We start from the raw sequence: 27,576 nt of genomic DNA, 5'->3' as shown, positions 1-27,576 counted from the left end.
AAGGTGACAGCTTTGCTTTTCAACACTTTAAAGAGGTCTTTTGCAGCAGATTTGCCCAATGCAATGTGTCTTTTGATTTCTTGACTGCTGCTTCCGTGAGTTTTGATTGTGGATCCAAGTAAAGTGAAGTCCTTGACAACTTCAATCTTTTCTGCATTTATTGTGATGTTGCTTATTGGTCCAGCTGTGAGGATTTTTGTTTTCTTTATGTTGAGGTGTAATCCATACTGCAGGTTGTGGTCTTTGATCTTCACCAGTAAGTGCTTCAAGTCCTCTTCACTTTCAGCAAGCAAGATTGTGTCATCTGCATAACTCAGGTTGTTAATGAGTCTTCCTCCAATCCTGATGCCCCTTTCTTCATACAGTCCAGCTTCTTGGATTATTTGCTCAGCATACAGATTGAACAGGTATGGTGAAAGGATGCAACCCTGACGCACACTTTTCCTGACTTTAAACCACGCAGTATCCCCTTGTTGTGTCCAAACAACTGCCTCTTGATCTGTGTATAGGTTTCTCATGAGCACACTTAAGTGTTCTGGAATTCCCATTCTTCGCAATGTTATCCATAATTTGTTATGATGCACACAGTCAAATGCCTTTGCATAGTCAATAAAACACAGGTAAACATCTTTCTGGTATTTTCTTCTTTTAGCCAGGATCCCTCTGGCATCAGCAATGATATCCCTGGTTCCACGTCCTCTTCTGAATCCAGCCTGAATTTCTGGCAGTTCCCTGTCAACATACTGCTGCAGCCGCTTTTGAATGATCTTCAGCAAAACTTTACTTTCTTGTGGTATTAATGATATTGTTCGATAATTTCTGCATCCAGTTGGATCACCTTTCTTTTGAATAGGCATAAATATGGATCTCTTCCAGTCAGTTGGCCAGGTAGTTGTCGTCCAGATTTCTTAGCATAGACAAGTAAGCACTTCCAGAATTACATCCATTTGTTGAAATATCTCAGTTGATATCCCGTCAACTCCTGGAGTCTTGTTTTTCTCCAATGCCTTCAGCGCAGCTTGGACTTGTTCCTTCAGTACCATTGGTTCCTGATCATATGCTACCTCTTGAAATGGTTGAACATCGATCAGTTCTTTTTGGTATAATGACGCTGTGTATACCTTCCATCTTCTATTGATGTTTCCTGTGTTGTTTAATATTTTCGCCATAGACTCCTTCACTATTGCAACTCGAGGCTTGAATTTTTTCTTCAGTTCTTTCAGCTTGAGGAATGCCGAGTGTGTTCTTCTCTTTTGGTTTTCTATCTCCAGCTCTTTGCACATGTCATTATAATACTTTACTTTGTCTTCTCAAGCCACCCTTTTAAATGTTCTGTTCAGCTGTTTTACTTCATCATTTCTTTCATTTGCTTTACCTCCTCTACATTCAAGAGCAAGTTTCAGAGTCTCTTCTGACATCCATTTTAGTCTGTTCTTTCTTTCCTGTCTTTTTAATGACCTCTTGCTTTCTTCATGACAATGTCCTTGATGTCATTCCACAACGCATCTGGTCATTAGTGTTCAACGCATCAAATCTATTCTTGAGATGTCTCCAAATTCAGGTGGGATATACTCAAGGAGTTTGGCTCTTGTGGACTTGTTTTAACTTTCTTCATCTTCAACTTGAACTTGCATATGAGCAATTGATGTTCTGTTCCGCAGTCATCCCTCGACCTTGTTCTGACTGATGATATTGAGCTTTTCCATTGTCTCTTTCTACAGAGGGAGTCGATTTGATTCCTATGTTTTCCATCTGATGAAGTCCACGTGTATGATCACTGTTTATGTTTTTGAAAAAAGGTATTTGTGGTGAAGAAGTCATTGGTTTCACAAAATTGTATCATGCAATCTCCGACATTGTTTCTATCACAAAGGCCATATTTTCCAACTATCCTTCTTCATTTCTACCTTTCACTTTCCAATCACCAGTAATTATCAGTGCATCTTGATTGCATGTTTGATCAATTTCAGACTGTAAAAGTTGGTAAAAATATTCAGTTTCTTCACCTTTGGCATTAGTGGTTGGTGCATAAATTTGAATAATAGTCATATTCACTGATCTTCCTTGTAGGTGTATAGCTATTATCCTATCACTGACAGTGTTGTACTTCAGGATGGATCTTGAAATGTTCTTTTTGATGATGAATGTGATGCCATTTCTCTCCAATTTGTCATTCCTGACATAGTAGACCATATGATTGTCTGATTCAAAATGGACAATACTAGTCCATTTTAGCTCACTAATGCCTAGGGTATCAATCTTTATGAGTTTCATTTCATTTTTAATGACTTCCAATTTTCCTAGATTCATACATTGTACATTCTGTGTTCTGATTATTAATGGATGTTTGAAGTTGTGTCTTCTCATTTTGAATCATCCACATCAGCAAACGAAGGTCCTGAAAACTTGACTCCATCCATGTCATTAAGGTCGACTCTACCTTGAGGTCGCTATGAGCTGGAATTGACTCAATGGCAACAGGTTTGGTTTTTTTTTTTTTTTGGTTCTACTTTGAAGAAGCAGATCTTCCCCAGTCATATTTTGAGTGCCTTCCAATATGAGGGGCTCATCTTCTCGCACTGTGTCAGACAATGTTCTGCTGCTATTCATAAGGTTTTCTCTGGCCAATTTTTTCAGAAGTAGACTGCCAGGTCCTTCTTCCTAGTCTGTCTTAGTCTAGAAGTTCTGCTGAAACCTGTCCACTATTGTTGACCCTGCTGGTATTTGAAATACCCATGGCAGTGCTTCCAGTATCACAGCAACACGCAACTCACCACAGTATGACAAACTGACATATGCCTAGTGAAAATATGTGGGTGCAGGCACATATATTCATTGAAGACACAAATACGGTTACCCCTCAGACATAACCATACACCTTCCAACATTGGTTTTCTGGGTTTGAGGGCTTAGGACCATAGTCTCATGGGACAGCTCAGTCAATTGGCATAACATAGTTCACAAAAATCATGATCTGTATCCTAGCGAAGTGGGTAGCGTCTGGGGCCTTAAAAGCTTGTGAGTGGCTATCTAAGACACAACTATAGGTTTCAATTTTCCAGGAGCAAAATAGTAAGAAGGCAACAGAAAGTGCAGAGAAGAAACAAGTGTACAAGAGCCACAGCCTTATCTATGCTGAGACCGGAAGAACTAGATGGTGCCTGACTACCGTTCTAACTGGGGCCAAAATAGTTGGTCCTGGATAGAGTGGGAGAAAAATATGGAGCAGAACTCAAATTCTTATTTAAAAAAAAAAAATCCAGATGAACTGGAACAGTAGAGAACAGAGGACCCCCTGAGACTATCACCCTGAGACACTCTTTAAACTAGAACCAAGCCTATCCCCTGAGATCATCTTTTAGTGAAATTACAGAGTGGCACATAAAATAAAGGATATTATCCATAAGATCAGGTCCCTACTTAAAAAACATCAGCAGGAGACCAAAAGGTCAACAATTTCTCAAAAGCAAAGTTGAGAAGATGGGAACCTAACTTGCTGTTAGGTTTAAATATTTAAATATAGGTTTAAATATTTAAATATAGGTTTAAAATATTATTTTAAAAAAATCATCCCTAACGGTCTTAATTTCCATTCCTATGGTCTTCCTTGTGTTTTGCTCACTTTAGGAATGTCTCTTGGTAGTTAATCCTGTTTCAGATCCTTGTTCTGAGGCAGTTACCCTGTCCCTGGAATCAGCTTTAGTTATTGTCTTAGTCTGGGTTATCTAGAGGAGCAAAACCAGTGAAGTCTATATATAAATGTACATAGAGAGATTTACTTCAAGGAAATGACTCACAGATTGTGAGGAAATGGCTCACACAATCGTGGGGGCTGGCAAGCCCCAAATCTGTAGGTCAGGCAGCATTTTGAAGACCCTACTTGCTCGTTTGGTTGCAGGGGCTGACGAACCAAAAATCTGCTGATCAGGCTGGAGGCCAGAGGCCTCTGCTAGCTAATGGGGGGTTGCAGGGACTGGCGAATCCAAAATCTGCAGGTCAAGTGGAAGGCTGAAGACTTCTGCAGGCTTACATCCCAAGGACTGGAGGTCAGGGGACAAGAAGAGTGCAGGGTCAAGAGAGCAAATGAGCAAGCTTTGCCAGAACATCCTTTTATATACTGGAGGCAGGCCTTACTCCCAAGGAAACTCCTCTTTCAACTGATTGGCTGCTCACATCACATCACAAAATGGAGGGTGATTACATACCGTGTGCCAAACTACTGAGAATCATGGCCTAGCCAAGTTGACACAACATTAACCATCACAGTTGTGGATTTCTCACCCATTCTTACTGTCTACCCTTAGAACCAAGACTTTTTTTCAGAGTGTGCATGCTTATCTCCTAATTTTATAACAAATAAGTGACGACTTAGAAGTGCCACGAGTTCCTCTTAAAACAGGCACTTGAAAGACCCTTAAGTATATTGCCTTATACAGAGTAGATGTAAGTATTAGTTGCCTTGAACTAACATTGCAATTTAAATTAATCTATTCAGGGTGTTACAGCCAACTGCCAGCATGACCCTGCCCCAAGAAAGTTGAGAGGTTCAGGCAGAAAAAGAGAGGGGTGTAGTCCAGGGAAAGATGAACAAAGGCAGAGGGATTTTTCTGGTGATATCACCAAACTACCATGCATGAAGCAGCATGATCAACTGAAGTCCTGATTCCTGTCAACATTAATATCTAAGGCATGTTTACTAAAAGGGAATGACAAGAAATGGGGTTTATAGGCAGCGTGGGTGTTTATACTTTCTTTGTGTTGTAAATTAGGGAGGTGGAAGCAAGGGCCAAGTCTGGGGGATGGAGCAATGGACTGGAGAGGGCATTACTTCTAGATACCTGCGGGAGTTTGGGTCAGGACTCTTACTTAAGGGAACTGTGGATGGGGCAGTCCTTCAGTGCTGGTGGTGATACAGAGGGAAGTAGGCCTGAAAAATGGGAACTTGGTATACAGACTGAAGGCTGACTGGAAACTCATGTTAGGAGAGAGTCAAGAATTTGAGTCTTAATTTTCATAAGGACTCCCAGAGGGTCAGTCAACTGTGAGGTACACAGAGTGATCCGAACATGGAATCAGCCCCATCTTTCAGATCCTCCACATTGTAGACAAATGTCTCTTAAGAGGCAGTCAGGTGAAGGCTTCACAAGCTTAGGAAATATCTGGACAAGTGGGTAGGGCTGACGATGTCCCCACAAAACTCATATTTTCAGATTTTTGTTTCTTGAGCAGGGAAGTAACATAAAACTGATATTAATTTCAGTCAATTAACTTTATGTGCTTTTTTATACACAAGGATTTCTGTCATGCTGCAGGATAGTGTTATAGATGTGAGTTCTTTTTTATTTGCAGACGTTAACAGGTCTCTCTCTTTTTTTAGGATGGAAATAATATTGACAGACTTTAAATCCAGATAAAAGACTTTTTTTTTCTTTTTTCCTTTTTTGATAGGAGCTGGTGATCTCATCCACAATAGACTTCCGGGTGAATATCTTCGAGGCAAGGATAGACAGCGAGCCATGCTTGCCGCAGTTCGACATCACTTGAAGAAAGTCAACTGCCAAAACTTCGACACCTTGCTGGCAGCCTTCAAGCACTATGACAAGGCCAGTAGCAGAGCAGAGCTTTTTGGTGTGTGTGTGGGATTATGGATCCGGGCAGGTTGGTGAAGATGAGGGGTCAGCAAATCCAGCCTACTGCCTGGTATAAAGAAAGCTTTACTGGAACAAGGCCACACCCGTTCATTTTACTTACCATCTAAGGCTGTTGTGCTACAAGGCAAAGTTGAGTAGTTGCGAAAGACACTGTGTGGCCTGCAAGGCTAAAATATTTACTGCTTGGCCCTGTACAGAAAAAGTTTGCCAACCTCTGGTGTAGATCAGTTCTCAAAATGTGCTTCCTGTGCCATCATCAGCGTCATCTGGAAACTTGTTAGAAATGCAAATTCTAAGGTTCACCCAAACCAAACTCATTTCCATTCAGTCACTTCTGACTCATGGTGACCCATGTGTTACAGAGTGTAGAACTGTTCCTAGGGTTTTCTTGGCTGTAATCTTCACAGAAGCAGTTCTCCAGGCCTTTCTTCCGGGGAAGAGCTGGGTGGGTTCAAACCCCTAACCTTTAGGATAGCAGCTGGTGGCAAACTGCTTGCGCCACCCAAGCTTCTTGAGGTCCACTGTGACCTACTGAATTAGGAACTCTGGGGTGAGGCCCAGCAACTGTGTTTTAACAAGCACTCTGATGCACTTTCAAGTTTGAGAACCACTGTTGTAGACTATGAAGGAGCCCTGGTGACACAGTGGTTAAAGCCATCAGCTGCTAACCAAAGGTCAGCGGTTCAAACCCACCAGCCACTCTGCGGGAGAAAGATGTGGCAGTTTGCTTCTGTAAAGATTTACAGCCTTAGAAACCCTATAGGGTCACTATGAGTTGGAATCGACTTGATGGTGGTAGATTTTTTTGTCGGTTGTAGACATTAAGCTGCAGTGTGCTGGGGACAAGGGGAAAGGGAAAGCACTATGGATCCCTGGGAAAGGCCCAAGAGTCTGTACCTAAATCCAAACTTGCACACGCAGTACCTTCGGTACAAGTCTAAGCCAAATTTAGAATGTATCTCCTCTGGGGAGCAGAATGTGGTTTCAGCTTCGAGAGAGCAAGATCACTCAATTTTCAAGCTACTCTAAATGTTATCTTTTGATAAAGTCAGATTGTTCTATGTCTGTATAATTACCTCACACTATTTTAGGCCATCACAGGTTTGCCTTTTACAAAGCTGCATTGCCTTTAGCTTACGCTAAGGAATACTGTAGGCAGCTGCCCCGGGAAATGTGGTATATTTTTTGTCAGAGTGCTGTTTTTTGTTTTTTTTTGTCAAATGCATCCTTCTACTCAGAAACCTAGTCTTACTGAAGGGAGTAACTGTGCACCACTCAAGTATCTGGTTTGTTTTTAACTCATGGACAGCATAAATTTTGTACCTATTGTGCGTACATTTTTCCTTGTCTGTCAGGAAGCTCAGAGTCAGTTCTACAAAGCACATCTGATCTCCTCACTTTTTTGCCTTGTTTAACTGTACCTATTTTTCTAGGCAGCAGAACCATTTTAGAATCAGTCTCGTATAAACAAATACAAGCTCATAAATAAACATGTGATGATGCAGTACCTCACAATCTTGATATGAGAGGGAAAAAGGGAGAATGATTTCAGTATACCTCAGAGAGAAAAGAGAGAATATTCCTTTCTGCCTTCCAATGTTGACTGCAGTTTTGGAAAAAGTATACATTATGTTTTTTATTAAAAAAAAAAAAAAAAACAACTTCATCACTCATTGGCTAATTCATTTTAAGCCCCGTTATTTTATTCATTCTTTGGTTAGAGGCCTGTTAGCTAATGAATAAAAAGCAGTTTAAATATCTCATTTAAATTTGTGCTAATTATGTAGGGAGAAACACACACAAACCAGTACTCAACTACATTTCTTACAAAGTTGTGTTTGAAGAAAGTGTTTAACGATTTAATCTGCAGCTGTAGGATTTTATACAAAAACTGTGTATGTCTGGTTTTTAATAGAGACCAATTGCTATTTAACCAAAAAACCAAACCCATTGCCTTCGAGTCAATTCTGACCCATAGTGACCCTATAGGACAGAGTTGAACTGCCCCATAGGGTTTCTAAGGAGCAGCTGGTGGATGCTATTTAGATACAGATAATTTCTAAATGATTCGTGGAATGAAAATATGTAAGCTAAAATGAGCACATTTTAAATTTTACTCAAATCCAGGTATTTTACAAAGATGATATTTAGGGAAATTTACATAGTAGTGATGTGAGTAAGGGAACCTACCACAATGAGTATTGCTCTGCTTTTTAAAATCTTTTCATTTTAAATGTAATTATAGGCAAGATGATCATCTTAACAGCTGTTGATTATCTTAGTAAACCACCAGGCAAATTCCTTACGATAAAATTAAATTAAGCAGGGAGGAAATTACTGAGAATTACTTAATGCTGATGTACCTTTTCAATAGTTAACTTTTAATATGCACAGTGTAGTGCTCAGTGTCCTTAAGGAGCTTTTTTCTGAGGATAATATGATGTGGGTCTTCCTAGTACAGCTGTAGGATAATTTTTAGTTATTTGAATCTTATATTGTTGGATGCCCAGATTAAATGGACAAACAAAACCAAACAACCAACCAAACGATTGATTTCCTAAATGAATCCTCTTGGCTTTTAAGTAAATTAATTCTGTATTTACTGAGCGCTCACTATACATCAAACCCTATGTTAGATAATGCGTAGACTTTCCTCTTAGGGAACTTACAGTCTAGAGGAAGAATAGACTATAAATTAGAGTAGCAGCAGTATGCAGGAGCTGGCTTGAGAGAGCCTATTGTTCAATTTTCAGGAAGCTTACAAGCCTTTTGACATCACAATGGTAGCTGGAAATTGGCCATGATGGGAGTATTTACACCATGGAAAGCAGGTTTCCTCCCCCTACCCTGGAGAAAGCCAGTTAAACATTTACAGCACACTACTGGAATAAAGAGTCAAGTGGTATGACAAGCTCAGAGTCATATCCACTGATTTTGGCTCGTATCTATCATAGACTATGTAATTCATGATGGATGTTCTTAGAAATGCACATAGCTGATGATTTTCTCTTTTAATTAATTTTCTAATTAAGCATGTGTAAAATTCAGTAATTCCTACTTGCTAAAGGAGTACATTTGTTATCAGTATGTAAACATTGCTAACTTAAAAATAGAATCATCTCCTAAAATACATTTTGCATCGTTTGAGGCTGTGAGGCAAAGCATTGCCAAGAACTGTGAAGGGTCTGAGATTTTACCCTGAACGCAAACTAGCAGGTTAGTTAGCCATGGTTTTATGAATACCGGCAGCAGGCACAAGACACCCGGGCCAGAGACAAAGGACTCATGGCAGTAGCAGTACCCACCATATCAGCATTTGCTCCAGTTCCCCAAGTTCCAATTACCATTGGTGACATGATGTGAACTAGTTGACAAATGTACACACAGTGACTTCTGTCATGGGAATGGAACCTTGAGTTTAGGGAACCTGAATCTTTTATAGTAGACAGTAAACTGCCTGACCTTTGTCCTGGAGAGAGACGTTATCTTTATTATACTGGATAGTAAACAAACCTGTCCTTTGCTCACAGGTAGACACTATATCTCTCAAAACTTTTCACTGTACAAACATCCTTGAAAAGATGGTCCAGAATGAAGGCAGCTAGTGTCTTTTCTTTCTAGACATGCAGAAATGTGAGAGACCCATGGAGAATTGTCTCCCTAAAATACCTGCTTCTTGTTTCTATACCATTTTGGCATTTGGCACATTTTCCCATAAGTATACCACTTTGTTGGTCACTCTGATTAATCAGACAGATAAGTCTATCCAGTTTGTCTCATTTAATTAATGCTACTATCAGTAGGGTTTCAAGTAGCAGTGTGAGTCAAATCTGCAGAACCAGTCTTAACCATGACTTCCAGGATCCTGGACCCAACCAGCTGAACAAGTCCCGTATATCATCAGGTTTCTGTATTTAACTTTCTGCTTGGTCTAACGCATTAATCCAGGCATAGCAGGATGTATTAGTGATTGCACAGACTCCAAATTGCCCTGCAAGGAGGAAGTCTAGGGCAATTCTATCATCTATAACAACCCTAGACTGTGAGGTGAGGCTGACCTGAATGTTTTCTAGGTTGAGGTGGTGTTCTGGACAAACTTTGTACCACTTTTTCTAGTTGAATTGCATCGTAGGGATAAATGCATACAGGATGCACATAAATAAGTCAGTATCCCTCCAGAAAGCTCCCCTATTAGCTAATGATAGCCTCATACAGGAGAAATCTCCACAGTTGTCTGAGGAGTATATGATCTATTGGTGGTGTTTTCTTAAATTCGTGAAGGTCTTTTATGACCACGACTAAGGTACAAGTCACTGTGTTTTCAGAAACGAGGCAAGTTTATGCTGGGTTTCCCCATAAGAAGTACAGTCCCAGGGCCACGTATGGTGCGCTTGGAAAGAAAGTGTTGTTTATAATTGTTAGGGCCCCGGATGGAACTAATATAAGTCAAGGAGCACAGGCTTACAGTAATTGCAGCATAGCCCCCTAGACAGCTGGCAGGCTCAAGGGTTTCCAGTTAAGTTCAATAAGTCTGTCTAGTGCTTGTTTTTGGAGGGACTGCCTGAAGGCAATCAGTATAATCTATCCTGTTTGCCCATGCCACTAGCTGGATGGCATTCACTCTCCCCATCAAATGACTGAAGATGGGAGTAGAGAAGACATCCAGAGGTATTTTGGGTGGTAGGTGCAGGAACTGGGGTCATTGTGCTGTTTCCAATAGACTTCTTGGTAAGATTAGGGGAATGGTGGTCACATCATGGTCAGAACTGTCTGGCAATCAGTTAAATCTAATGTGCTGGTAACAGTTTTGGAGAGCAGCACCAGGGCATTATCTCTAATGAGGAAGAAAAACATCCCATGTCTAAGATGTTCCCTCCCCAAGAGCTGAAGTTGTTTCTCTCCCTCCGAAACCATGAAATCAATGTGTCTTATTCCAACAGCTATAAGGAACCCTGGTGGTGTCAGTGGTTAAGCACTTGGCTGCTAACTGAAAGGTCAGCAATTTGAATTCATCAGTGACTCCTTGGAAGAAAAGACCTGGCAATTTACTTCTGTAAAGATTACAGCCTTGGAAACCCTATGGGGCAGTTCTACTCTGTCCTAGAGAATTGCTATGAGTCAGAATTGACTGGACGTCAATGGGTTTGGTTTGAGTTTTTTTTTTTTAATTCCAGTAGCTATAACTTCACCTTTTTACCAATTATCCTCTATTCTTACACAGACCTTTTGTCTGGAAGTATTAGGTGTAAGAGAGACAAGGGAATATTTATACAGGTTCTGGAGACCCATTTAACCTCCCACTTTGGCCGCTATAGAAAGACTTGGTGAACAGTGTACTCAACCAAGTGGTTATTATCCTTACAATCTGTTGTAGTTAGGTGCTGTCAAGTTGGTTTTGACTCATAGCGACCTTATGTGTAACAGAACGAAACATTGCCCCGTCATGCACCATCCTTACAATCGTTACTGTGTTTGAGCCCATTGTTTTAGCCACTGTGTCAGTCCAGCTTGTTGAGGATCTTCCTCTTTTTTGCTGACCCTCTACTTTACCAAGCATAATGTCCTTCTCCAGGGTTGGTCCCTCCTGAGAACATGTCTAAAGTAAGTGAGATGAAGTCTCGTCATCCTCACTTCTAAGGACTGTTCTGGCTGTACTTCTTCTGAGATAGATTTGTTCATTCTTCTGGCAGTCCATGGTATAGTCAGTGTTCTTTGCCAGCACCATAATCAAATGGGTTAATTCTTCTTTGGTCTTTCTTTTTCACTGTCCAGCTTTTGCATGCATATGAGGCGATTGAAAATACCATGGCTTGGGTCAGGCACACCTTAGTTCCAGCCTAAGACAATTCTCAAAGTGACATGTTTGCGTTTGAATACTTGAAAGAGGTCTTTTATAGCAGATTTCCCCAATGCAATAATACATCATTTGATTTCCTGACTGCTCCTTCCATGGGCACTGATCGTGGATCCAAGTAAAATGAAATCCTTGACTTCAATATTTTCTCTGTTTATCATGATGTTGCTTATTGGTCCAGTTGTGAGGATTTTGTTTTCTTTATGCTGAAGTGTAATCCATACTGAAAATCTTGAAAGCTTTATTCCATCCACATCATTAAGGTTGTCTCTAATTTGAGGAGGCAACAACTTCCCCAGTCGTATTTTGAGTGCCTTCCAACCTGAGGGCTCATCTTCCAGTACTGTATCAGACAATGTTCAGCTGCAATCCATAAGGTTTTCACTGGCTTTTTTGGGGGGTGGGGAGGAGTAGATCACCAGGTCCTTCTTCCTAGTCTGTCTTAGCCTGGAAGCTCTGCTGAAAACTGTCCACCATGGGTGACTCTGCTGGTATTTGAAATACTGGTGGCATAGCTCACAGCATCATAGCAACACACAAGCTACCACAGCATGACACACTGACAGACAAGTGGTGGCCTTACAATCTAGGACCATGGCAACCCAACAAGAGGATCCAGGTGATTGAACTAGAATTAAGTTTGAATCCCCTAAACTCTTTCGGTGCCTGGTTGCCACCAAGAGGTGAACTAACTAGGCCGGCGGGGGGTTGCTGTTAGGAGAAAGAAAGATGCTTCATGTCCAGGAATGGTCAGGGAAGAATCTTGAATTTTCAAAATACGTTTATAAGGCCCCTTACCCCTTTTGTTCTGATCATTACCCAGAAGGGAGAAGACATGGGATAATTCTTTTCTGAGGATGGTTCCACTCAGTGACCAAACTGCTTTACTAAGATGTGTGGACCAGGAGCTGGTGAAGAAGGTAGACAGTTTTTGAGAAGGCTGTTAAAATGCTCAAAAATACGAGATGACTGTTGATGATAGGGATCATGAAAGGTCCATTGAATACCTTGACTAACACTCATTGTTGAGTAGCTTTTGTGCTATAAGATGTGCCATTGTCAGGCTACAAATGGTCCAGAAAGCTGAATACATGACTTAGGTTAATCTCATGGCCTATACTTCTGTGAGTGTAATCAGCTGATTGGACTGGAACAGCAATTATATAACTTTGAAAAGATGATATCAAAGATTTAATGTTGTCAATCTGCCAGTAGTGTGGGGATAATGCCCTGCGTGATGTGTACTCATTCACCCCGAGACAAATGGACCAACTTTGGCAGTAGTCATGCGGTGTTAGCCTCTGCATTAGAAATGTAGTGTCCTTTACTTTGTGCTGTGTCTAATAATGGTGGATGTGTTGCCATGATGATGGATCCAGGCAGCAGTGGTGGCAGTCTGGATGATTCTAGCTCCATCAGCAGTTTGCTTTCGGTCTTTCTCATCAGAGAATAGAACCTTACCATGAGCATCTACATGAATGACTTAGATGGTTCAGTCAGTAGCCATGATTTGTTTCCATAGTTTGTGGACCCAGAAAGGAATGACTTTAATCTGCTATTGTGTGATTTTTAAGTGGAAAACCAAGCAGGTAGGGAATTGACAACAGCCCCAAGAGTCAGTAAAAGTATAACAAAGTTCATCAAAGGGAGTATTGGCCAGAGCCATGAGAATGCCCACTGAGTGGAGTGACTGTGTCCATTCTTAGTCCTTCATAGCTTGTGCTGAGGCTGAACAGCCACAGCATCTCAGTGAAGATCACTGGGTTTCATCAGTGAACCAGGAATTTAGAGAAGCCTCTGTGAACTGAAGGTCCCATTGAGTCAGTGACTTTGCTTCAGGTGACAGAGTGGGGGATAAAGTTTTCTTCAGAGGGATCATTGCCATTTTTTCACATAAAGCTGGGCTGTCTCTGGGGTCAGGCTGGCTGTGTTCTTGAATGTACCATTTCCATTTAAAAAATGAGACTTGTTAGGCCCTTTACACCCTTAGAGTCATTGAGTGCAAATTGACCCACCCCAAAATGATTATCAGGTTGGAGAGTCACAAGGCCTCCATGGGTCAGGCATTCAATTTCAGCAAGAGCTCAGTAACAAGCTAATAGCTGCTTTTGGAAAGATGTGTTCCTGGTAAACATGTTAGGGAGGCAATGAGTCCAAAACCACAAAGTTCACCTCCAGGTGGAGATTGCCTCTCTTTTACAGAGGCTCAAAATCATCCGGCACAGAGACTTGTAGCTCAAAGGTGTCATTAGGGTTGTTGGGTCCCAAAGGTACTAGCAGTTCTCCACTGGGGGCCCTTCCCGATTGGGATAATCCCTTCTGGCGCTTATGAGCATTTGGAGTACGGGCATGTAACACATCAACACCAATTACCATAAAGCAGTGTAAGCCACAGTAATAGTATATTGTTAGCTTTCCTTCCCCACTTCAAACTCTGTCCAAACCCTATGAGTTGAATCCATACATCCCCTCCCCACTAAAGGACTGAGTAGGATGGTGACTTTGGCACCCCATATGTAACAAAGCCATAAAAGTTTGGGTCTCCCATCACTCCTTGGACAGATGCATGTGGCCTTTGATCCCCCTTGGGGACAGGGAGACCTGTCTTACACCTAATCTTGTTTGTCTTAAAGCAGCTGAGGTCAGGTATAGAGGGTGGGAGGAATCAAGGGTACAGGTGGAGAGAGTGGCTCTGCATCAGTTAGAAATACTTTGAGTTTGAGAGGTATGGTAGCAGCATGCTGATCAACCAAACAAACCACTGATGCTTTCTGTTCACATAAAGCCCTGTATTGGGCAACAAAGTCATCATTATTATCATAATATAGTTCAGTTTTGGGAACCTCTTGATTTAGCAACCGCAGCCCACATTGCTATTCAACTGGAGCTGTAGGGTTTTTTGGTTGACTTGGGCTTGCAGCAGAGACTTTTTATAAAGGAGTCTCCCTTAATCCAAGTCATTTGCTGCTCCATGTCAAGAGAATACCTTTTAAATTTTCACCTGGTTTCAAGGGTTAGAGAAGTTTTCCAGAGCTGAGGATCTACTGCAAGAATTTGTCTTAAATTCTTTGGGACCATTTCTCATTCTTCAGTGGATCACCCTCATTAACACTGTAAATCCTAACCTGGGTAGTAAAACATGAATATGACTCAATGATTCATCTATGGTTTCCCATGGGAGTTTGTCTGTCTCAGGAAAATCTCTGTGAGTGGGCCAAAGCTTCCTTACAGCAGCCAGACCCCACTGCAAAAAGTTCAGACTTTTTACTGTCATTTCCAAATGGATTTAAGGCTGGCTTGATTGACTGCAGAGGCCCTGGGTGGTGCAAATGGTTAACATCATCGGCTGCTAACCAAAAGGTTAGAGTTTTGAGTGCACCCAGAGGTGCCTTGAAAGAAAGGCCTGGTGATCTACTTGTGAAAAATCAGCCACTGAAAACCCTATGGATCAAAAGGGGGAAATGTAGAATAGGATTTCAAACTCTCAAGGACTCCAGACTTTCTAGAGCCATGTAGGCTGGAAGAACCCCTGAAACTATTGCCCTGAGATAATCTTTAACCCTTAAACCAAAAATATCCCCTGAAGTCTTCTTAAAACCAAACAATAGTTTATCTTAACTAGTAAAGAATGTCTGCCTTGAGCATTGTGTTCTTTCAGGTTCTATTGATACAGGATCAAATTGACAACAGCAACTTGAAAGATTAGGTAGAAAACTTAGGGGGCAGCGAGTTTATGTTAATGGAGGAGGAATAACTCAGAGAAGGAAGGTGAGGATGGTTACACATCTCGAAGAATGTAATCTGTAATCGATGTCACTGAATTGTATACGTAGAAACCATTGAATTAGTATATGTTTTGCTGTGTATATTCTCAATAACAACAACAAAATAAATTTAAAAAAAAGAAAACCCTATGGGGCACAGTTCTATTCTGATACACATGGGGTCACCATGAATTGGAGTAAACTCTACGGCAACTGCAGGAGGACCTGCAGGAGGGGTAAAATGTCCCAGCTGTTGCCATTCATCTTATCAAGCATTATGTGCCCTGCCCCTCATCTTCCACGCAGATCAGTCCAAGTTTCTACTTATACCAAAATAAACAAACCCGTTGCAAATGAGTAGATTTCCAACTCATAGTGACCCTATAGAGACCCTATAGGACAGAGTAGAACTGCCCCATAGGGTTTCCAAGGAGTGGCTGGTGGATTCGAACTGCTAACCTTTTGGTTAGCAGCTGAACTCTTAACCACTGCACCACCAGGGCTCCTTCTGCCGTGTTATAGTTGTTATTAGGTGCCGTCAAGTTGGCTCTGACTCACAGCGACCCTATAGGACAGAATAGAACTGCCCCATAGGGTTTCCGAGGAGCAGCTGGTCAATTTGAACTGCTGGTTAGCAGCTGAACTCTTAACTACTACGCCACCAGGGCTCCTTCTGCCCGTAGAGGTCACAAATTTCCCTCCATTCAAGCTCAGTGTAGGTGCTCCTGTCTGTTGTCTGAAAGGGGGCGGAAACTTTCTGCCTCCTCCCACTCCCAGAATGAATCTTAGTGCTAATTGTTGCGATGGCGGCTGAGCACCAGATTGGCAAGAAAGTGCCCTTCACCTGGGGGAGTATTAACAAGAAGCAGGACACCTTTCATCAGGCAGCTGTCTTTGAATCTACCTCCCAGTACTTGACCTGGAGCTACCTCCTCAATTTCTCCTTGTTAATAGGAACTGGAGGACCATTTATTGCTCTTTGAAACACGAAGGGTGGTAAAAACTTTGTAAGCATGAAAAACAGTAGAGAGTTATCAGAAGTACAGAACATTGATCAAATGAAGTGTCAGTCATGGATCATACCTGTTCTGCAACAGTGTAAATAGCATGATAAAAAAAAAAATTAAAATAGAGTGAACAAAGTTCCTGAGCCACACTTTATTCCAACCAGGGTTTGAAATTTCTGTGCACGTACTGTCCACACGATGAGTGCCGATCTCGCTTAGTATTTAACTCCTCTTATGTGAAAATTGAGACAAATTCTTTGAATTTATGTAATAGAGTTATTTCTTTTTCTTAACTAAATAATAGATGTTACATACTTGTTCCTGGAGGCTAATGCTTATTTCATCTTTTTTGCTTCGTGTCTAACAGAAGGGAGATGGGATGATCGATAAAGCCGAGCTGCAGGAAGCTTGTGACCAGGCTAACCTGCATTTAGATGAAAAACTCCTGGACCAGCTATTTAACTACTGTGATGTGGATAAAGATGGCATGATTAACTACTTAGAATTTGCAAATTTTCTTAACTGGAAAGACAAACTACCTCTTAAAGAGTATGAAGAGAGGGTCATTATTAAAGGTATTTAAGTTTTGAAGGTTTGCTGAATTCTTAAATGGACTTCTATATTGTCATTTTTTTAGTTCAACTTTTGTCAACTTTTTATTATATCAAAAACAAAAAATGTACACATACATATAAATGTACATTTATTTATGGTTAATGATACAGGAAGATAATATGCAAACACGATAATATTTAAATCAAAGATAAAGATTATGGTGTTTTTCCTTTTCTTATAAAATTTAAATGATCAGTCAGATTTTTTTATATCAAATTCTATTTTATCATCGACTTCTCCTTGGGGCAATACTTAATAAAATCTGTATATATTTTAAACATAGGTAAAATCACAGGGAACATACCATTTTTATTTGACTTTTTAAAATCTAACTTTCAAATTTTTGTGGAATGAAGAGATACTTTTATGAACTGCCGTCTTTTTGGTTAGCAGCCGAATGCTTAACCACTGCTCCACCAGGGCTCCTTACAGTTTCTGTAAACTTCATTTTCAGTTCCTTCATGCTGATGTATTAAGATTTACTGAATCATTTCCCTACCCTTTGAAATTCAGCTTGTTTCCAGATACATTTAAAGTAATGTGGGTGATGCTGTGATTATCATCTCTCAAAAAGCTTTGGTTCTAATTATATCTCATTTCCTATGAATGCTATTATTGTCCTAGAAGTACCTCTCTCTCTCTGTTTTCATTTTGCTTTTCTAAATGACTACACCAGTTTGCAATTTTACCAGCCCACGCTGTGAGAGGTTTTACTTTCACTTTGCCACCGTTGAGAAATATTTCAAACATTCTTGCTAATTTAGCTGTATATAATGGTACCTCAAGTTTGCTTTAATTTCCGTATCTTGATTATTAGGGAGGATTAGTTTTTTTTAAAAAGTTTATTTACATTTTTATTTCCTCTTAGAACATCTCTCTTCTAAAAAGTGAAGACATTACTATTTTTATCTTTTTTTCCTGAGTTGTGTCTTTCTGCAATTCCAAGACCAGATTTTGGTCTTTGGTGATGAGCTAAGCCCTTACCCGGCGTTTCTAGGATGGCCGTTCTATTCTAGCCACTAGATAAGCAGCAGAGCCGTCTCTATCTAATGGAGCTTTTTATAGAAAACAGCTTTGTCCTGGCCCTTTCAGAAATAAAGAGGGATCACAGAGTTTTTTTCTTGGCACAGTGCATGAAGTAGGGGAGGGAAGCAAAAGTCGGTTTTCAAGCCAGATAGTTCTTCAGATTGTTCCTGGTTTTCAAGTCTGACTTCATCAGTCAGTTTCAGTGGAGTTCCAGAGGATCTTCACTTCTGAGATTTTAGGCTAAACGCTGCAAGCTCTTGGCCAGAACAGGCCAGAACGGGCCCAGAAATGTTTTGCCAGAAATTATCTTATCTCCAATTGTATTTTACTCTTTTTTCTTTTTAATTTATTTTTTTATTGTGCTTTAGATGAACTTTTACAGAGCAAATTAGTTTCTCATTAAGCAATTAATACACATATTGTTTTGTAACATTGGTTGCCAACCCCATGACCTGTCAACACTCTCCCCTTCTTGACCTTGGGTTCCCCATTACCAGCTTTCCTGTCCTCTCCTGCCTTCTCATCCTTAAACTCTGTTTTACTCTTGACTTCTGGGCGAAAAGGAGTAAATATGCTAAGATAGTGGTTTTCAAACAGTTTTCTGAAGAAAAGCTTTTCATATTTTTTGCAATTTCTGCCTTTTTTTGAAGGAAATTAGAGGATCTGGAACACTGGGCCTGCTGGCTTTGGTGGCAGCGATTGGCAGGAGCTGCATAGGGGTGCATACTTGAGAGAGGCATGCCTTTTCTGTTGGCCATAATCCCTGCCTTTCTCTGATACTGACACTACTTGCCTTTGCAACCCTTGCTTGAGCTCTAGACTTCTTCTAGAGCTTGAAATACCATAGTGCCCTCTAGTGGTATCTGTGGAGTTACCATGGGGCATAGAACCGGTTAGTACTGGTTTGAATCCCTGCTGAGAATTTGCATTTCTGATTGCGGGTAGGGACCAATTCTGAGAACCACTAGTAGAGCAGTGGTTCTCAAAATTTGTTGTACATAAGAATCACCTGGGAGTCTTGTTAAAATGTAGATTCTGATTCAGTATATCTGGGGTGGGAATGAACTGGTTTGAAGCCCTGGTTACATTTTTTGAGATGTCTCAGGAATTTACTCTTAAATCTAGAAATTGACTCAGCAAAGCAGATCTGCAAAAAAGGACAGAGTCTTACAGTTTAAGTTTTACCTGAGGGTTTTCTTTTATACACTGAAGTGTAGGGGGTTAGTTATATAATCAGTCTCTGTGTTCACAGTGAGTTCTCATTGCCTTTCCAGATGTGGCTACACCGTATTTGGGTATGCATGGAATTCGGCACCACCTCCAAATATGTCTTCTCATATCTCTGCCTAGGACACTGTCCCAGAAACAACTCTGGGTTTCCTATAGTTCACCAAGTTAAATATGAAAATAAACTAATTTAAAAAAAGGGAGGGGACGGCAATCACTGTAGGTTCTATATTTACCTTTGATCTTTACTTTATTCTGGAGTAAAGTGAGTGGAGTGGCATAAAGACACATTAGGCCATGTTTAAATTTCCTGGTATGTGACATTGGCCTGAAGTTGCTCTTACGCTGGGGTGCTGGCATCAGCAGACGGTTCACACCAGCTCAGTTTCCACTAACAAGAAGAGACTAAATAAGAAAACTCATCTTGTCACAAAGCAGCAAGTACTAGGTGGTCATTTCCTTCTGTATTTTTCTCTTGTCCACTTTGCTTAAAGGTAGAAAACAAGATTGTACAAACCTTACTGAGGCTAATGTTCAAGAATCTGTCCCAACTCTCCTGATAAAACCTGATGATATTATCTTAAAAGAGCCAGGGAGCTCAGAAAAGACGCTTCGGACACTTCTGAGACCAAGCGATAAGGTGTCTAATGAGTATAAGACTTCTTCTTCTGAGATCAATGCTGTCGTGGGAGCCGTTCCTTCTACTTGTGAGTATGTCACATAAACCTCTCCTGAGTTTTAAAAGGGTCAGTCAAGATAGAAACGAAGTGTCCCTTTCTACCCCTGCATTTACCTAAATTCTATCTCCATTAGACTGTAAGTTTCTCAAAATCTACAACCTTTCATTCATTTCTGTATCCCAAGAACCGAGGGGGTCTCAATAAATGTTTGCTGAACTGTGCTATTGTAATGATGGCCCAAGTGAAATGATTCTGTACATATTCATAAAATTGGAAACATCCTAGATCAGAAAATTGAGTTACATACATTGCAGTAATTCAGATCATCCTATCTTCTTAGTGTTAGGAGACTTTTAAGTCATGTGATTCTTATCTTCACACACATTTGCCTTCACATATTTGAAGAGCTCTTACAAAACAGTTCTTCATATCTTTATTTCCCATATCTCAATATCAGGCATCATGGATAATGGTTATTTAGAAAGACTTTGTTGATCAAGAACAATTCCTAAAGTAACAGTTTAGCCCAAAGAGTAAAGATTGTCACCCTTGAGTATTGCATTACCTTAAGAAAAAAAAATTACATAAGACCAAAAGGTCAATAGCTATTTTAAAGCATAGATAAGAAGGTTGGCCAGGGGCGGGGTGTGTGTGTATGTGTGTGTGTGTGTGTGGGTGGTGGTGGTGGTGGAGGCAGGGAGATTAAGTAAATGGAAGTGAAACAACTAGAACAGAAATTAAGGAGAATGTTAACACAATGTGAAGTATTGAACCAATGTCACTGATCAATATGTCTAGAAACTGTGGAATGGGAGCGGGTTTTCCTGTATATATTTTCACCAAAAAAAAAAAGAACAATTCCTAGGACTAAGGATGCAATTAAGAATTTATGTATTTCTCTTAGCTGGACTTTATAGACATGCAGTACATCCTGGTGCAGTGAGATCTTGCTGCTCCCTTTAGATGAGTGCTATCCGGTAGAAATATAATAGGGGTCACATATGTATTTTTAAATCTTCTAGTAACCATACTAAAAAAATTATGGAAACTAGTGAAATTACTTTTCAATAATATATTGTATTTAATTAACATATGCAAAATATTATTTTAATATGGAAGCAATATTAAAAGTGTTAATAGGTATTTTATTTCTTTTTTTTAATATGAAGTCTTCAAAATCTAATGTATATTTCACACGTTCAGCATATCTCAATTTGGACTAGCCATATTTCAAGTATTCAGTAGCCACATGTGGCTGGTGGCTACTGTATTGTACACTTCAGTTTTCAAAGGTCTGCCTTCTTCCCCCACTGATGACATAGGTTATCCTATCTATGGTGTCCCAACCATTCGGTCTGATATTCCTGCCCCCCGGATTCGTCGGGTCAGTGATAGAACTAATTATGGTGAAGAGGGCAATGCTTATTCATTACTACATCCTACCATCTTCAGCCAGAAAGGAGTGTTTGAAAGAGACTTCTTCAAGACCAGATCAAAAGAAGAGGTATGGCAGACTATTTCAAAAGATTTGGAAGAAATGTCAACTTCGCATAAATACACAAAGATGGAAATGTTTATTTATCAATGAGTACTATTTTAGACTTCTCAAAACTGGAGCCTCTGTATTATAAAAGTTATCAGGACCACCAAAATATAGGATTCTTGGTGAATACTGTTCTGTTTGGTTGGGACATTTGGGAACAATTCTTGAAGTAGAATTTACTCTATCACAGGTAGCCGTATTTCATGTCATATACTAATTATGGCCCATTATAAAAAGAAAAATGTTTTTCTAAACACTATTGTGTTAGCATCTCTAGAGAATCACAGCCAACGGTTTATATATATGTATGCAAGACACACACACACATGGAGGGTGGGGTGGGTAGCAGGAGAGAGAGAAACAGATATGGATTTATTTTAAATCATGCAATTGTAGGTCTGGAAAGTCCAAAATCTGTAGGCCGAGCAGCAGGCTAGAAACTCCAGCACACTTGAGTTCAAAATCTGTAGGCCAGGCAGGCTGGAAATTCCAGCAGGATATCTATGTTACAGTTTTGAGGGAGAATCCTTCTCTCTTCAAGAAACTTCAGTTTTTCCTCTTAAAGCCTTCAAGGATGAGGTTCAACCATATTATGGAGGGTAATCTGCTTTACTTAAAGTCAACTGATTGTAACTGTTAATCATATCTAAATACCTTCACAGCAATATCTAGACTAATGTTTAACCAAACAACTGGGCACCATGGCCTAGCCAAACTGGCACGTAAAATTAACCATCACATCTATTCTTAGTTAAGAAAAAGAAAAAAGGAGCAATTCCTTCCTTGAGGAAGTACCTTATGGCCTTGGGCCTCTAGAATGAACAGGTAAGCATGACGAGGGCCACTCTGCCACCCTCTATGTGTCCTGTTACCATGTGTCTCCGATTATCTGGGACAAGCATTGACTTAAAATATCTGTCCTATTGTCACACCGTATGTCAGCCCATGTGGGTTTTTGGGTTTTTTTTTGCACTTTCTGACTCAAAAAAACTTGGTCTCCATTTCCCACGTAATCTGCTTCCTAGATAGGTTACAATGTGGGAACATTCAGCTAGGTCAGAATATCTGCTGGGGTACTGAGGGCCAGGGATTCATAGCAGGCTTGGTCAGACCAGCCTGTCTGGATGTATACCATGAAAGGCAGGGTATGATCCGGGGAGCAACTGCTTCATCAGAACCAGCACTAGAAATGATGTGAAGAGACACACACAATGCCTTCTGGGACTTCAGATGAAGGGTTGATAGCTTGAAAAGATACTGAACATTAACCTAATTAATAATAGATTCATTTTAACAATTTATTTCTACTGAGGCGGGGGAGAGAGGAAGGGGAAACTCAAAAGGCAAAGCCTTCTGGCTGGCTGCAAAGAAGAAACCCAGGATCATCCCCAGAGGGTTAGAAAAGAGACCCCTCCCTGCAACCCCAGAGTGTGTTTTCACTTCCCTCTGTAATGCTTAAGGGCCTAGGAAGTAGAACTTCAGAGTTGCCCAAGAAGCAAAACTCTCCTGCTTACTGCATGATGCCTAACATTCCTTTAAGTAGAAGTCATCCTTTATCTCACAATTCTAGATAAAAACTAAGAACTCAAAGGCCTGGTTGGGGTAATAATGTTAACTTGAGAATGGATGGACTTCAGTAAAAGTATTAGCTGACCAGTCCCAGGAGCCCTGGTGGGGTAATGGTTAAGAGCCTGGCGGCTAACTGAAAGGTCAGCAGTTCAAATCCACCAGCTGCTCCTTGGAAAACACTATGAAGCAGTTCTGCTCTACCCTAAAAGGTTGCTATGACTTGAAATTGACTCGACGGCAACAGGCTTAATCAGTTCCTGGCAATAAACTACCAACAGGATACTGACAGGAGAGGATGTCTACTGACAAGTTAGAAAGGAAGCAGGGCTGGGATGCTCAAGACTGTCTGGGACCACACTTTGTGCATTCACTCTGAGGGGTGTTGTCTTAGTCTCCTAGTGCTGCTGTAACACAAATACCACAAACGGGTGGATTTAAAGAACAGAAATTTATTTTCTCACAGTTCTAGAGGCTAGAAGTCTAAATTCCTTGTTGGTGACCCTGGGCGTTCCTTGGTTCCTTGGCATTCCTTGGCTTGTGGATGATCCTCACATGGTGTGTGTCTTCCCGTGTGTGTGTGTGTGTGTGTGTGTGTGTGTGTGTGTATGTATTCTGGTCTTTTTATAACTCACAATTGATTAGGATTAGGATCTGCCCTACAATAGTATACCTTATTAACATAACAAAAGAAAACCCCTTTTCCCAAACAGGATTGCATCCACAGGTACAAGGACCAGGAATTCAGCATATGTTTTTGGAGGACACAATTCAATCCATACAGAGTTTTTTTTCACCTAAGTCTCAGGGGGGAGAAAAATAGGAGTTTTCATAGGGACACTGAGGTGCTTTTTTGCTGTATAGCTACAGGTTCCTGGCAATTCTGCTCTTCTGAATGTCAGGTGTATTTGCCTACACTAGTAACTTCCCACAAGGACACATCATTTCTAGGGGATCTTTTAATTATTGTTGAGGTTCTGTTTAATTTTTCTGCCACTATTCTTTTACTTTGGCTTTCCTACTCACTGTCTAACCTTTATTTTCATTTCCCTCTTTGTTTTTTTCTGAATGTTTCACAGTAAATGTTTTTCTTCTTTTAAATTTAATTTCTGCTTTTGTTGTTTTGTTTTTACATCTTTTATTCTCTTTCTAATCTTTCTTCTCACCACTAGTTGTTATATTTGTCCCTTCCTTGATCTCTTTTAATAGTCATGACTTGGTAAACAAAGTTTGCTGGTTTTTGTTTTGCTCAGTTGCTCGTGTGTGTGCACTTTCTCTCTGGCATTTGCACATCCACAATTATAAAGTTTACAACAGTCAAGTTAGATCCATTTTGAAAATATTCCTATTTTAAAACAGGAAAATATTATTCAGGGACTTAAGTGACATACACAAGATCATAGTGACAATGAGTGACAGACGCAAATCCAGCAAGTCTTCTGTCTAATTCTTTTACTCTTTCTGTTTGAATCTTGCTGCCTCTCTTTAAAATAACTAGAAATTCTTAGAGTTGAGAGTAATTTTATATGTTGGCTGGGATAGTTGAAAACCCTCATATTCATATTAACAAAATGGTCCCTCAGTAGAAAGTAGTGGAATTGTGATATTTGCTCATCACACACACACCCACACCCTTTTGAAAACTTTTTCTGGATAAATATCCATAATCTGAGATGTTCTAACTATGTATTTTTAAATACAAATTTTAAAACATACAAATCTTAATCTGACTTTAAGTGTTTTTTCCTAGATTGCACAGATATTATGTAACATTGGTATCAAGCTTTCTGATGAAGAATTTGAAAATGTATGGAATCTTGCATCAAAAAAACATCAGAGTGGAGAAGTCTGTGTAGAGAGCATCAGAAATGTTCTAGATGAGCTGCAGCATGCAGACCGAATCAAGTGTAAAACAACCATGTGATATTTTTGGAGTTCATTCATTTAAATAAAAGAATTGCTAAATTTGTATACCTACTGTTCATCTAAAATATTCAAATCTATCCTGACTTTAGGTATTATATTATCATTCTGCAGTCACTGTGGTAGAACTTATATGCCTATATGTGTTGCTAATAAATTGTATTAGCTAATGGATTTTAGATTTTAAAATGTATTTTATTGTCTTCTATAAAGTACGAAAGAACTTGACAAGCACTTGGAGAGTTAAACTCCATCCTCACCAAAGATTCAGACAGACAGAGATTCGGTAACATTTAGTAGGCCTGAGAATTCTTTCCATTTTAGTTGGTTGTCTGAAATCAAAGTCTGGTTTATGATTCCAAGTTCACAAAATTTTGCCTTCAACATTTCTCTTTAGGCTTTTCTATGACAAGAGTTCGATTTAGAGGGCTTTTAGTCTCTATTAGCATCTGAGGAAAACAAACTTAATCAAAAGGAGCAGAATTTAGAGAGCAAAAACTTGAATTCTAACAAATCACATAATGGCCATTAATTCTTAATGTATTTTCTATGCCCCCAAAAAACATGTTGTTCTTGATGTATCTGAAGAGGACAAAGCTGACCCACCATTAGATGTAGCTTTAGTGGGTTATTAGTAGCAAACTGTGCTGAGTCATTCTCTTCCCTCCTGCCGTGGCTCTTTGATGTACAAATTTGATGCCCTGTCTAGGAGGGAGCAGGGATGGTGGTGGGTGGGGTGCGTGATCTCAGGACATACATAGTGTTCTTTCTACAAAGCAAGTGAGTATCTGTGTGGGTTGAATCCATGACTTTAGTAGTATAACTTAATTGAGTGAATGATCAATAACGTGTGTTCTATCAATATTTCTGTGATAGACCTTAACCAGCTTGTTGTCTATTAGTATGAAAAGATACTGTTTGACTTAGATACTGCAGTTGTACTATAGTCTACTGTTACTTTAAAAAAAGAGAGACCTAAGGTTTAAAAAAAATTGATTTATTTATCCAATCTCTAGAAAAAATAATTTTGTAATAAATTTATTATATAAAGTAATAATGTTAAAATCTTAACCTTTTATTTTGAAATAATTTGACTTACAGATTTTCCACAGTAGGACAAAGAATTGTACAGTGGTATGCTGGAGCCCCATGGGTGACGCAGTGGTTAAGTGCTCAGCTGCTAACCAAAATGTTGGTGGTTCAAACCCACCAGCGACTCCGCAGGGGAAAGATGTGGCAGACTGCTTCTGTAAAGATTTACAGCCTTGGAAACCTTATGGGGCAATTCTACTCTGTCCTATAGGATCACTGCTGAGTTGGAATCGACTTGATGGCAATGGATTTTGGATGGGTGTCCAAGCCTGCTCTTGACGGGTCATGAAAGCTAATTGTGAACATCTCTTCCTAGCACTGTGTTCAGCAAACACACTGGTAGCTTGAAATTGGCCATGGTGGGAGTATTTACATAAGGAAACCAGCAAATGCTACAAATCTGGGATTTTTTTTCCCCCAGAGAGCCAGCTGTTAGACATTTTCCAGCACTCAAATGGATGTATGTATCCACTTATCCACCTATCCACGTGGTTATTTGCAGTTAGCCATTTTCCTGAACACAAAGAATGGAGAGGGGTAGATTTATTAACCATTGCTGTTTACCAGGATCATGGGTTTCAGATAAAATTCAACATTGTCACCCAAGGGAGCATTACGTTGGTACCAGGGGAGTAGACTTAGGAAGATTGGACAGGTTGCCCTGATCAATCAGAATCAAAATGCTTGTTAACCAAACTTTGGTTAAGCTTCTCTCCTTCCCCCAGGACCCTGAACTTTGGCCCATCCTCAGCCTTAGCCAGCTTGCAGTCCTTAAGGGCCCTTCCCTGAGAATGGCTGTATGCTGGTCTTGGTGTAAAACATTCCCTACACCTGGTTTTGGTTTTTTAGCTTTATTTGCTTTTTTTCTATAAAAGAAACAATAGCATTCCCCGTATTTAATAGTCCTTGTCCTCACTATTGCAACAGCTCCTTTCCCTTTTGCATTTTCTTTCAAAATAAAGCCTCTCCCTATCTAAGCCCAGATTTATTTTTTATTTGACATGGGTATCCTCCTCATATCACTGGCAGGCCATCTAGAATTTTGCCTGTGGTAGGAGCCCTGGTGGTGTAAACGGTTAAGTGTTTGGTTGCTTACTGAAAGGCTGTTAGTTCGAATCTACCCAGCACCTCCGCAGGAGAAAGATCTGATGATCTAGTTCCATAAAGATTACAGCCTAGAAAACCCTATAGGGCTGTTCTACTCTGTCACATGGGGTATCTAGGAGTTGAAAAACGACTCTGCAGGCACCAAACAACAACAGACTGTCAAATGGGTTAGATAGTATATTTTCAACTTCAGGGTTACTCTGTTTCCATAGATGAAAGTTAATTCCCTACCCTATTTCTCATCCCAAATTATATCCAGATATTTTGTCCAACATATTGTAGAGGGGTTCTTCAATAAGAACAAATGATAGCATTAAGATACTCCAGTAATAAAATTCCAATACTGAGCTGCTCCAAATTTGAATATAAACTTCCTAGTGTCAAATTTGAGGGAGCCCTGGTAGTGCAATGGTCAAGCACTTGGCTGCTAACCAAAAGGTTAGCAGTTTGAACCCACCAGCCACTCTGTGGAAGAAAAAACCTGGCGATCTACTCCCATAAAGATTACGGCCTAGGAAACT

At 40.1% G+C, this 27,576-nt stretch overlaps 1 protein-coding gene across 1 annotated transcript in view; it reads left to right on the top strand.

The window, feature by feature from the left end:
• The window catches only part of EFHB (EF-hand domain family member B), a 59,198-nt gene extending 34,341 nt beyond the window's left edge, over positions 1-24,857 (top strand). The window contains exons 9-13 of the mRNA XM_004385292.1: positions 5,449-5,603; positions 16,644-16,851; positions 19,639-19,851; positions 21,147-21,328; positions 24,684-24,857. Coding sequence (XP_004385349.1) covers positions 5,449-5,603; positions 16,644-16,851; positions 19,639-19,851; positions 21,147-21,328; positions 24,684-24,857 — 932 coding nt within the window. The remainder of the gene's footprint in view (positions 1-5,448; positions 5,604-16,643; positions 16,852-19,638; positions 19,852-21,146; positions 21,329-24,683) is intronic.
• Positions 24,858-27,576: the final 2,719 nt, after the last annotated feature.

This window comes from Trichechus manatus, unplaced genomic scaffold, assembly GCF_000243295.1.
Source record: "Trichechus manatus latirostris isolate Lorelei unplaced genomic scaffold, TriManLat1.0 scaffold00136, whole genome shotgun sequence".
NCBI classification, from domain to species: domain Eukaryota; kingdom Metazoa; phylum Chordata; class Mammalia; order Sirenia; family Trichechidae; genus Trichechus; species Trichechus manatus.
The sequence above is the reverse complement of the archived record's forward strand: the minus strand, read 5'-3'. Positions and strand labels throughout refer to the sequence as shown.